Source organism: Neophocaena asiaeorientalis, unplaced genomic scaffold (genome assembly GCF_003031525.2).
Source record: "Neophocaena asiaeorientalis asiaeorientalis breed wild unplaced genomic scaffold, Neophocaena_asiaeorientalis_V1.1 scaffold54, whole genome shotgun sequence".
Classification (NCBI taxonomy): domain Eukaryota; kingdom Metazoa; phylum Chordata; class Mammalia; order Artiodactyla; family Phocoenidae; genus Neophocaena; species Neophocaena asiaeorientalis.
Window position 1 is genome coordinate 755,970 of NW_020174938.1, and position 12,385 is coordinate 768,354.

General features: G+C 36.7%; 1 protein-coding gene across 1 annotated transcript in view; it reads left to right on the plus strand.

The window, feature by feature from the left end:
• Positions 1–12,385, plus strand: part of HMG20A (high mobility group 20A) — a 68,901-nt gene that overhangs the window by 44,664 nt on the left and 11,852 nt on the right. The window contains exons 3-6 of the mRNA XM_024761794.1: positions 3,070–3,217; positions 5,292–5,504; positions 8,791–8,923; positions 9,895–9,926. Coding sequence (XP_024617562.1) covers positions 3,070–3,217; positions 5,292–5,504; positions 8,791–8,923; positions 9,895–9,926 — 526 coding nt within the window. The remainder of the gene's footprint in view (positions 1–3,069; positions 3,218–5,291; positions 5,505–8,790; positions 8,924–9,894; positions 9,927–12,385) is intronic.

Genomic DNA, 12,385 nt, shown 5'->3' on the forward strand with positions numbered 1-12,385 from the left:
CCATCCCACCGTGTCCTGCCTGGGACGTGAATCATTGCTCTGTCCAGCATATCCCACCTGTTAGTCACTTGGTAGCTGCCTGTTATCAGATGGACTGTCATAGTATCTTAGTGCTTGTGTTCAGGTAACTCTTATTTTACTTAATAATGACCCCAAAGCGCAAGAGTAGTGATGCTGGCAATTCAGATACGCCAAAGAGAAGCCCTAATGTGCTTCCTTTAAGTGAAAAGGTGAAAGTTCTTGACTTAATAAGGAAAGAAAAAGAAATAGTAATATGCTGAGGTTGCTGAGATCTATGGTGAGAATGAATCTTCTATCTGCGAAATTGTGAAGAAGGAAAAGGAAACTCGTGCTAGTTTTGCTATCACATCTCAAACTGCAAAAGTTATGGACACAGTGCATGATAAGTGCTTAGTTAAGATAGAAAAGGCATTAAATTTGTGGGTGGAAGACAGAACAGAAAACAGGGTTCAGTATACTGGGGACCTTGGAACATACCACCCTCAGGTCAGGTCCATAAAGGAAAGGAGAAAAATGAAGTGGAATCAAGAAAGTGTGTTTTTTGTTTTGTTTCTAGGTAAGAGTAATAATGCCACATTTGTTTGCTGATTAGGCTAATCTAGTAGAGAGGAAAGAATTGGTGATGCCAGAGAGGGCAGAATTGCTGAAACTTGTTTTTGAGTAGGCTAGAGGGTGTGGGATCCAGGGCGCAAATGGAAGGGTTGTTGGCTTTAGCTAAGAGTATGGACAATTCATTCATTCATTGGAACAAAGGAGCCTTTTTTTTTTTTTTTTCAGTCTTTATTCAACTTGTCATCTCTAAGGCATTTGCTGCTTTTGACCACTCCCTCTGATTCCTATCCATTTCAGTCAAGGGATTCACAGGATTGGTACTCTTTCCTAAACCTAGTTTTCATATTTTACTGAAATAAGAATGTGCAAGAGTTAGTAACTTAAAAATTGATGGCACAGTTGAAATGAAGAATGACAGTGAAAGAAAAGACATTGTAAGACATCCAAAATGATTGAAATATTTGAAAAACAAAGCTGCCAAGATCAAACTGGATCTCTAATGGCAACTCTTCAGAGAACATAATTAGCATTGAGTTAATAACTTCTCCTATCTACCCTTTTTCACAGGACCTCAAAAATGTAGGAACCTCCTAGTTATAATACTCTATTTTTTATAGAAGTGTTCCAAAAAATAAAATTTCTGTCCTTTCAAGGACAGTCTGAATCTGCTTTCATTCTTTTCTCAGTCCACTGTAATCTGGTTTTTATTCCCATAACTCCACTAAAACTGTACTCCCTTGAAGTACAGGGAGTACAGCTGAAGTCCTTCAGATCTTCAGATTTAGCAGATACTTTTTAGCCTATCTTATGTGATATCTGCAACTTTTTGCTTGTGTAATAACCCCTTCTCAAAAGTCTTCCTGCCTTGGCCTCTGTAACAGTATTCTCTCCTAGATTTCTTAACGCCCTCCTTAGTCTTTCCCAGCTCATCTAACACTTGCTTCTAAAATATTGTTCCAACAGAGTTCTATCCTGACTTTTCTTCTCACTGTCTTTCTGGAGAATATCTAGCACTTCCCATTATTTCCATGAGCTGATGCCTCCCAAAATATCTCCTGCCTTTTCTTCACTTCTGTTCTCTCAGGGCATGTTTCCAGTTGTCGGTGGGACAGCTCCACCTATTTATGCCATGAGTGTTTCAAACTTAGCATTTTCTCACCTGTCTTTCTTACACACACACACACACACACACACACACACACACACACACACACACACACACACACACACACACACACATTCCAGTTGTTACATTGATTAATAGTACATTATCACCCAATCTAGAAACCTCAGAATTACCTTTGACTCTTCTTTTTCCCTCACTATTTATATTCGATCTATCATTCTACCTCTTAATTATCTCTTAGCTTTCTCTCCCCTATTCTCCTGTTTGCCCTTGTCTCCCCCTTAGTCTATTGCAGTAGCCTCCTGAAGAGTTTCCCTTTCTCCTATTAATACCCTGTTCTTTCTACCTGTAATAATGTTGTTTACCTGATGAATGCCTCTTCAACTTTTAAGACCTCCTCTGTAAAATCTTTCTTAACATTCTCTCCATACATATAAAATTCCTCATCCCCTCTACTGTACCTTTATGGCACATTTTACAGACCTCTGTTTCAGTACTTACATTGCATTGTAAGTATTTTCTGTAACCCTGTGGAGTATACATTCTTCCAGAATAATGACTGAATATTACTCTCTTGTACATCTTCCTCCACCTTCCCCACTACCTGCCCCAAACCCCAAACTCCCTAGCGCATGGTGTTACTTTTATTTCCATTCCTTTATCTAAATGCGATAGGGTATAACTCAGTCTAAGATCCAATTGTCATCTGTACCTTCTTGTGTCCACTTTTCAGAAGGATGAGATCTGGTTTGCTGACTCATCTGGAACAGAATGATAGGAACAGAAAATGTATATCTCTGATTTATTAACATTTATACCTGAACTTACTGAACTTGATAATATTGTTCTTAGACGATCTCATTGTCAATAAACACTATAATCCAAGGAGTAGCCTATGGAATGTACCATAAGAGATATTTCTTATGCCCTTAAAGAACGCTCTCTTTTGTGATGGGGGGCAAACTTCCTCTTCAACTCCCATTCCTGTTCTTTTCCATTAATAGTATTTTCCTTTTATTACATGAAAAGGAGATACATGAAACTAGCATATAAAAGTTGCATGCTCAGAACTAAAATGTAAAGTCTATGTTGAGGAGAGAGGTAATTTGTGGGGGAAAGATTATAGTTGTTTTTAGTAGGAGATTTCTTCATGGAACTGACCTGATCCAATCAAGCACTGAAACCTTTTTTAAAATGCTCTATAATTGCTATGGAGACATTGTTTACATTTATACAGAATGAGGTGGGGGAATTAATTCAAGGGCTGGCATGTGATTTTGCTGGCAGTGAAATTTGTCTTGAACCTTGGTAAGTAGGAGTTTTTGATGCTGTTGATACTGAACTTTTCCACTCTGCCTATCATTCTTCAGGATAACCCACCCAGAGGTTCCATATAGTAGTGGAGCCTCATCATCCACAAATAATCCAGAATTTGTTGAGGATCTCTCCCAAGGTCAGTTGCTTCAGAATGAGTCTTCAAATACAGCAGAAGGCAATGAACAGAGGCACGAAGATGAGGTAAGCTGAAGCATCTCCTCCTGTTACTGGTCTCTGAGGCTTCTGAAGAAGCAGTCAGCAAGGGAGTTGACCGAGGTGTTCATCCTCTGGCCTCCTTACATTCTGCAGAATATTCTGTTTTATATTTCTTGTTTCACATAGAACCATATTAATGGTTTTAATGATACAGAGACAAATAGACTCTTCTTTTTCCCCTACCTAGAAAATTTATACCTGCATCAGATTAGACGCTCAACAAATGCTTACTGAATGAGTTGCATGATTTAATTAAATAAGTAATTAGGGCTTCCCTGGTGGTGCAGTGGTTAAGAATCTGCCTGCCAATGCAGGGGACATGGGTTCGAGCCCTGCTCTGAGAAGATCCCACATGCTGCAACTAAGCCCGTGAGCCACGGGCTATCTAACTACTGAGTCTGTGCTCTAGAGCCTGCAAGCCACAACCACTGAGCTCGCACACCTAGAGCCCGTGCTCTGCAACAAGAGAAGCCTGCACACCGCAACAAAGATTAGCCCCCGCTCGCCACAACTAGAGAAAGCCCACATGCAGCAGTGAAGACCCAACACAGCCAAAAATAAATAAATAAAATAAATAAATTTATTTTTTTTTTAAAGTAATTAACGAGGAGTCCACATGCCCTTACTCAAGACCACACTCTGCTCACCAAACCCTGCAGCATGGAGGCATATGTGCCCAAAGGGTTCACACGACTTACCAAGTCATTCATTGTCCCATAGGGGGCATCTTTTTCTAATTCACACAGAGGTTCTGTATGGACCTGGGCCATCATTCCCTTGTTGGACTTTCAGTGTTCCTCACAAATGACTGATTACATTGTCTATGTTTTAAGGTACTCTCTTTTTGTTTTTAGCTATAAAAGAGTACCACCATTGACTTTTGTCTTTGTTCTTATTTTGAAAGAGCTTATTCTTTTTATGTTGGCATTCTTAAAGATTATGACGAATGCTTAAGGCTTCTTAAACATCTTAAATCCTTAGTAGCTTTAATATTAAATGTTACTAGGTTTACAAAGCAAAACCAAAAAGAAAAACAAAAAAACTGATACCAAATACACCATTTGCCCAATGCTGAATTATTGTACCATTTTATATATATTTGGAGGAGTGCAGTATGGTAATTAATATTTAGATATTTTTGTCCCATTTGGCTTATCTTTCTCTTCTCTGAAATAAAAACGCTTATATCCATAAAACTTTATTAACTGATAGGCTATGTGTATTTGTAAAATTATGAGGTAAAAGTACCTTGCATCCTGTTTAAAAGGACAAAGAAAAAGGCTGTGGTAAAACAATAGTGGTACTTCAGTCCTTTAAACTTTTTTGGGAGCGATATTGTCTTTTGATTTAGCTAATAACATATAAAGACCTCTGCCTTTATAAAATAAACATCTTAAGAAATAAACCAGCAAGCCAAAGAACTAGTATTCATTTAGGATATATTATAGTTGCTGAAATTTTTCTAAGTCTTAGATATTAATTTTAAAATCTATAGTGCTATCTACTGTGGGAAATAAACTGGTCTTTGAATGATATCAGTGAGAAACACCCTTCATGAATGATTTTAATCCTAGTACTACAACTTGTCTCCTCTTCTTTTGCCCAGTGCTTGTGACAGCATCTTGTTCTGATCTACTGTAGCAATGTCTGCTTCCCTGGCACAGTGCTGTATATGTGCTGCATTTCTCATTTAGAATATTCCCCTGTCAGGAGTCAGGATTTGTTAAGTGAATATGAAGGCCAGAGCTTATGTGATCATGGTACCCCTCATTCTTATCTGTTGGGATTAGCACTAAAATAGCCCCTTAGTGTAACATTGTGTAGCATGGTACATAAAAAGGTCTGCAGGTGAACCATCTGGGGGTCCCTTCTTGAAAACTGCATTGCAGCCATTTGTACCTATAACAGGTTTGGAGAGCTTTGAATATACAGGGCCTTAATGGTAGCAAAATGCAATTATTAATCCTGTTTTGTTTGCTGATGTTGATTATTGTGTTATTTGGGGAAATTTTTGTTGTTGTAATTTGGTTTGGGGTTTTTTTTTTTTCTTGTTTTGTAGCAAAGAAGTAAACGAGGAGGTTGGTCCAAAGGAAGAAAGAGGAAGAAACCTCTTCGAGACAGCAATGCACCCAAATCCCCCCTTACAGGATATGTTCGGTTCATGAACGAGCGTCGAGAACAGCTTCGAGCAAAAAGACCAGAAGTCCCATTTCCAGAAATTACAAGGATGTTAGGCAATGAATGGAGTAAACTTCCTCCGGAGGAAAAACAGGTAATTGTTCCTATTCCTGATCCTTTGCTTGGTTTTGATTATATCTCAAAAATAACTTTTGTCAGAAAAGCAAAGAGAATGGACTGTTGATTCTCCAAGTTTGTCATGGGCCTAGGAGACCAGAATAGCAGGGTCCTTCATAGCTCTTTTCTCCACAGTGGTTTTTATACTCTTTCAGGGTCTGCTGCAGGGACGTGAGCAGGAGGGACTCTAGGATCCCCTGCCAAACCAAAGCAGCTCCACTTTTATTTGCTTTATATGCTGAGAGTTCATATAAGATTTTTATAAAAAGTAGTTCAATATTAAGAAATCTGTCAGCATGGTTTATTCTGCCAAGTTAAGTGAAAAGTCATGAGTTAAATGAGAAAATGTCTTTTGATAAAATTCTGATATTCACATAAGAATTTTGTTTAAGAAAAAGATGTTACTGCTTTAATAAACTTTTTAAACTGGAGTTCTGGCAAATTTAACCTACTATGAAAAATAAAGCAAGAACTATTTGAATTCTTTTTCCTCCAAGACAGAAACTAACCTTATTGCCAAACTGAAACAAATCCATTTGTTAGATTTGAGAGGAATTAAAGACAAGTTAGCCACGAACTGGTTGAAATGCCACAAAATTGTTGTGATTGTAGGGATTGTCGGAGGGGTTGAAAGTTCCCAGCATTTTCAGTATCTGATATATGTCTATATTTCTCTTATGTCTTACACTCCTTAAAAAGGATTCCAAACAAACTAAAACCAAATTGAAAAATACTCTTGGGAATTAACTGAATTCAAAAAATTTCAAAGAGATCAGATTGAGTTGCAACTTGGAGCTCTGTGTTTGTGGTAGCAAGCTAATAGAAAACAGAGTATATCATCCATTGTTTTAGCTCTAATGTATAAATGGATTATGAGCTGTACATAGTAGTTACTCTTTTCTCTTTAATTTTTTTATTTCAAAATTAATACACGCTCATCGTTTAAAATTTTTTCAGACAATACAGAAGTATATAAGGAAAAACGCAAAAGTCATTTCCAGGGATAACAAACAGTGATAACTAGTTAGGCAGGGCAAGGGTTTTCATGTTTGTTTTTGTTCTTAAATTTTTATTTGAAAATAATTTTTTCAAATGTACAAAAAGTTACAGACATAGAATAATACAAAGAACACCCAAATACCCTTACCCAGATTGACCTGTCATTAACACATTTTCTCTTTTCGCACATGTGCTCATACTCTCCTGGGCAAGATTGGGCATGTGGTTTCTCTTTTCTCTCTCTCTCTCTCTCTCTCTCTCTCTCTCTCTGTCACACACACACACACACACACACAATTTTTTTCTGAATTATTTGATATAAGTTACATACATCATAGCCCTTTACCCTTAAATATTTCAGTGTGAATTTCCTAAGAATAGACATGTTCTCTCACTTAACCACAGTTTAGTTAACACCTCATAATTTTGTATTAACACAATACTTTTATCTAACTTGCCACCTATATTCCAGTTTTGTCAGTTGACCTCTAACGTCATTCCTCTGTAACATTTTCCCCCTCCAGTTCAGATTCCAGTCCAGGGGTCAGGCTCTGAGTTTAGTAGTCAAATCTCTAGATTCCTTTAATCCGGGATATTTCCACAGCCTTTCTTTGTCTTTTATGACATTGATATTTTTTTAGGAATACCGTCTCTCCCTCTTCCTCCCCCTCCTTTTTGTTTACTTTCAACAGAACATTCCTCATTTTATATTTGTCTGATGTTTCCTCATGATTAGATTGAGGTTATGCATTCTTGTTCAGAATACTGCATAACCTCTGTAACATTTTCCCCCTCCAGTTCAGATTCCAGTCCAGGGGTCAGGCTCTGAGTTTAGTAGTCAAATCTCTAGATTCCTTTAATCCGGGATATTTCCACAGCCTTTCTTTGTCTTTTATGACATTGATATTTTTTTAGGAATACCGTCTCTCCCTCTTCCTCCCCCTCCTTTTTGTTTACTTTCAACAGAACATTCCTCATTTTATATTTGTCTGATGTTTCCTCATGATTAGATTGAGGTTATGCATTCTTGTTCAGAATACTGCATAGGTGGACGTTGGTCCTTCTCAGGGTATCGCATATGCAGGCACACAATGTCTTTTATTCCTCATTCCTCATTCCTTTTATTCGTAATGTTAATTTTGCTCACTCACTGAAGTTTTTTACTCTCCCTTATAACTAATAAGTAGTCTGTGCAGAGACATTTTAAGAACATTCAAATAGTCTGTTCCATATCAAAATTTCCCCCTAGATTTAGCATTCATTAATAACTTTTGCCTGATCTAATATTTACCATGATGGTTGCAAAATGATGATTTTCCAACTCTAGCACTCCCTCCACATTTGCCAGTTGCCCTTCAGCATTCTAATCTAAGCAAGAGCCCTCTTCCTCCCTCCATTTATGTATCTGTTTGTTATTTATTTACAATTGGCTTAGGCATATGAATTTCTTTTTTTCCCAGTGGTTTATAAATTATTACTCTACTTGAGTATTTTGATACTTAAATTGTCCCAGATTTGGCCATTTGACCCCTACATCTGGCTCTTGTGTAGGACAAGGCTTTTAACATAATATCTAACTCTTGTTTGTGTTCATTTAGAAGAGTATTTTTATACTTTACTTCTTAAACCTAACGATGAATGAAAAGTACAAGGCATTAAACAAAATTATCCTAGTAGATCAATGAACTTTGTTTAAATAATTAATAGCACAAAGCATGTAGATACAGGCTGTCTCATAGTAGTCCATTTTAGGTCCATAGGGTGAGGTCATTCTTTTTTATGTTCCTTGTATCTCCACTCTTCTGGCTCTTAAAGGCCAATTGATGTATGAGATCATCTCCTCAGAGTGGGTTGGGGATAAAGAAACAAAGTAATATTCCATCCTTTCCCCTGGGAAGATTAAGTGTGCCTATGTGGTGTTCAGTCTTCTTGAGGACTCTAGGGCCATGTGTAGTTCTATCTATAGGATTAGTAGAAGAACTATAATCTTCTTGTGAATTTTTTATGAGAATGACCTCAATAGAACTTGTCTTCAATAAGTTAAGAAAGGCAGTAGTCTAAAAAGTTAGAATCACCTATTTCTTTTATAACTAAGAAATATTTTATTCTATTCACATGACTTTTTTTTTTTAATTCTCAAAGCTTATCCCACTTGTACTTTTCTTTCCATGTGCTAATTATCCTTTGCTTTCTTCAAAGAGTTCATTGGTATTTTATGTCAGTAAGACCTATTTCTTGAAAATAATTCCATATTTCTTCCCCAGCGCTACCTTGATGAAGCAGACAGAGATAAGGAGCGTTACATGAAGGAGCTGGAGCAGTATCAGAAGACTGAGGCCTACAAGGTTTTCAGTAGGAAAACCCAGGACCGTCAGAAAGGCAAATCTCATAGGCAAGGTATCAGAACCAGAACCAAATGTATTTGTAGTTTGTTTTGCATGATGGAGTGTCACAAAGCCAAGTATTAGAGTGAGAATATAAAAGATATATTTCTATCATTTCTCTATTATACTACATTCACTTACAAGCATCATCTTGGAATTTTATTAAAATCACATTGCTCTCATTTAGAAATTTCAGTTGGGTTTCCATATCCAGTATCAACAATTTGGCTTGTGCTCCAAGACCCTTTTAGTTGTCTGTGCTTTTTCTTCTATTTCCAATTTAGTCATTTCTCTACCTCTAAACAAATCTGTCTGCTACACTACATAACCACCTTGCTGTAACACCTCTAAGCCTTTCATGTGATCATTTCTCCCAGCTTCCAGTGATCAATCATCCTTTTAATTCACTCATTCATGTATGCGTGTATTCAAAAAATGTATTGAACACCTCCTAGTACGTATCAGGGTCTCATCTAGGCATTAGGGATGCAAAGGTAAACAAGATACAGAAGATCCCAGTCTTCATGGATCTTTTGTTTTCCGTTAAAATTGTTCATCACACTCTTAAAACATTGCTAAAAGTTCCCCTCCTTCAGGAAACACTGCCAAAGAAAGAAGCCCCACTCATAATAGCTTGTCATTCCTGAGCTATTGCGTCTTCTCCACATTTGGGCATCTTGCCTGCTAAACTGTAATGTCCTGCAAACATCCTTTGGCATGTATTTCCTGTCCACTCTCCCACCCTGTTCTCCTCAAAGGTAAGAACTGTGTCTGCTGTTTCTCTTGTGTCTAACTGTGTAACCTGTAAGATGGGGTTCCCTTTAACTTTTGTTGACTGATTAATAAAGCTATCAGAGAAAATATGATATGTTTTGAGAGCCCACATATACCAGCAGTTTTTGTAGCTTAGCATAGTCATTTCCTTAGGTTTTGTTATTCTGTTTTGTTTTTCAGCTTAATGTTCTTATTCTATCATATTTTTAGATGCAGCCCGACAGGCCACTCATGATCATGAGGTAATTAACTTTCTGTCTACATAGCGTCTACATAGCGTGTGTGTGTGTGTGTGTGTGTGTGTGTGTGTGTGTGTGTGTGTGTGATATATGTATATAATAATGATGCTATTTGAAATGCTATTGGACTGTTTTTTAATGAATGGCAGAGTATTTCCTATCCTGTAATTAGGATTGGGTTAGTTGCCTTTAGCTCAAGGACTCTTAGCATATGGCAGACACTTATGTCATGAGTCTCTCCTTGAATTAAAGCCCCTAACTCTAGTCCTTTCTTATGGTCCAAGAATTTTATTGGCTTTAAATGCTGAAGATGGCTGGAATTTGGAGTGAGGTATAGAAATGAGGACCAACTAAAAGCTATAACTTGACCATAGTTTATCATCATCAGATACTATATTCTGACTCTCAAAAAGTTGTTATTTAGGGAATCCAGTATTTAGTTAAAATGAACTATTCAACTTACAGCATCTACAGACCACAAGTGACATTATCTTGATTACTATGCCTACTTTCCTCACTGGTGCATATTTGTTTACTGGCCTTTTCCCCTCCATTGGTTCAGTCTCAGCAATAGGATTTAGACCTGTGTTCCTGTATAGGACTGAGGCCTGTGTGTGTTGGCTCTGCTGCATAGAGAGCTTTAAATATATATATGTAGCCTATGATTAATATATGGTTCTAAGAAAATAAAATTTGTGGTAATTTCATGCATGAAAATGCTCAATGACTCCTCATTGCTTACCAAATCACATTCAAACTCAGCAATCAGGGTTTTCTGTAATTAAGCCCCTATTTCCCTTTCCAAATACCTTAACTCCCATATTTCCCATATATATCTTATGTACTTAAAAACCTTTAATACTCACTGTCCTCCAGGTGCCGAATACTTTCTTTCCCTCACTCATTTTTTCTGTTACCCTCTCCCATCATCCAATTTTGCCTCTAAATTCTAGTCATCCATCAAACCCTATTTCAAGTCCTATTTCCTCCTTCAAGCTTTTCCTGTTTCCTCCAACTTCTTTTAAACCTCACAGCTCTCTATATTACTCTTACACACTTAGCTGATCTGGCTAAGGTGCCAGAGTTACTCAAGTGCTTCTGTTATTAACATGCTTGGATTATAATCTCTTTGAAGGCATGCATGGTCTAGTTCCATATTGTACCCATCCCATCTAGCATGATGCCCTTGCATGGAAGAGTTCTTCCATAAATACTTATTTGTTTCTATACAAAACCCATTTGTTGAAATAACAGTGGATATTTACACAAAAAGAATTTTCTGATATACTCTTTTGCATGTATTGGGTTTTTTATTAAATCAAAGAAATCATTTCTTCAAAATAATAATGTATTTATCTTGGAGTTGTAGTTCTCATACCTAATTTGATATTGGTGACCTTCAAAACATAGAGAACACTTTTAGATTCACAAGTCAAATAGATTTATTACCATCCATGAATTAGAAAGTGAGAAGCATAGTAAATATTAGCATTTTATTATTCATATAAATCCTATATAAATGTAGTTATATATGACATCTCTGTGTTTCAATTAGGATGAAATCTTATTTTTTTTTTGCTTGAGAAACTGTATGTACACTATATATTTTAAATCATAATTGAATAGTGTTGCAAGCTTTCCATATTGCCAAATACTTATATAATTACTTATTTCTCCTTCCTTTGTGTGCCCAACCCACCAATATCATTAAATATCATTAAATTACCAAACTTCTTTTTTTCCCTATTATAGCTTCTCTGTCCTTAATGGTTACAAAAGAGAGTATGAACAGTAATCTAAAATATTAGAGCTCACATTTTCTAGTCAATGACTGACTCCTTTCATCACTATGGATTTTACTGCCCAAACCATATGTGGCATTTTTGCCTCTCATAAAGTTAATAGTTGCCATCAGAAAAGATTTAGTAGACTTAGTCATAGAAGCTGCTGCTACTGATTTGAGAAATGAAGGTTTTTTTAAATACATTATTTAGTATGATATGAATTTCTATGATATATGAAAAGGAATAAGTCTCTGTGTGATTCCCCTGTTTCAGGATTAGACTCATGTGAACACAGAAAAGGAGGGAGTAGGTGGAGAGCCAGCAGTAATTTCTCAAATGTGTGTACAGTAGGGTCTATAAATCTGTTGTATGCCCACATCAGGATAAAGCTCTCTTAGTAAGGTTGTTGACCCAATTAGTGTCCCCCACTTTATCAGTTTTTATTGAATAATATCTTACTAAACTAGGTAATTTCAAAAGAGTTGCAATAAAAAAAAAACCTCTTTGACAATTGTTAAACATATTTACACATAACCTCCTAGAGTATAATAAGAGTTAAGAAAAATAAGAAAACACTACAAGTGGAAAACAAAAGGAGCCACAGAAGCCCCCATGGAAAGGAGGAACTGAATCAGACCTTAAAGATGACCCAGGTTTTGTGGGGCACTTCAGATATAT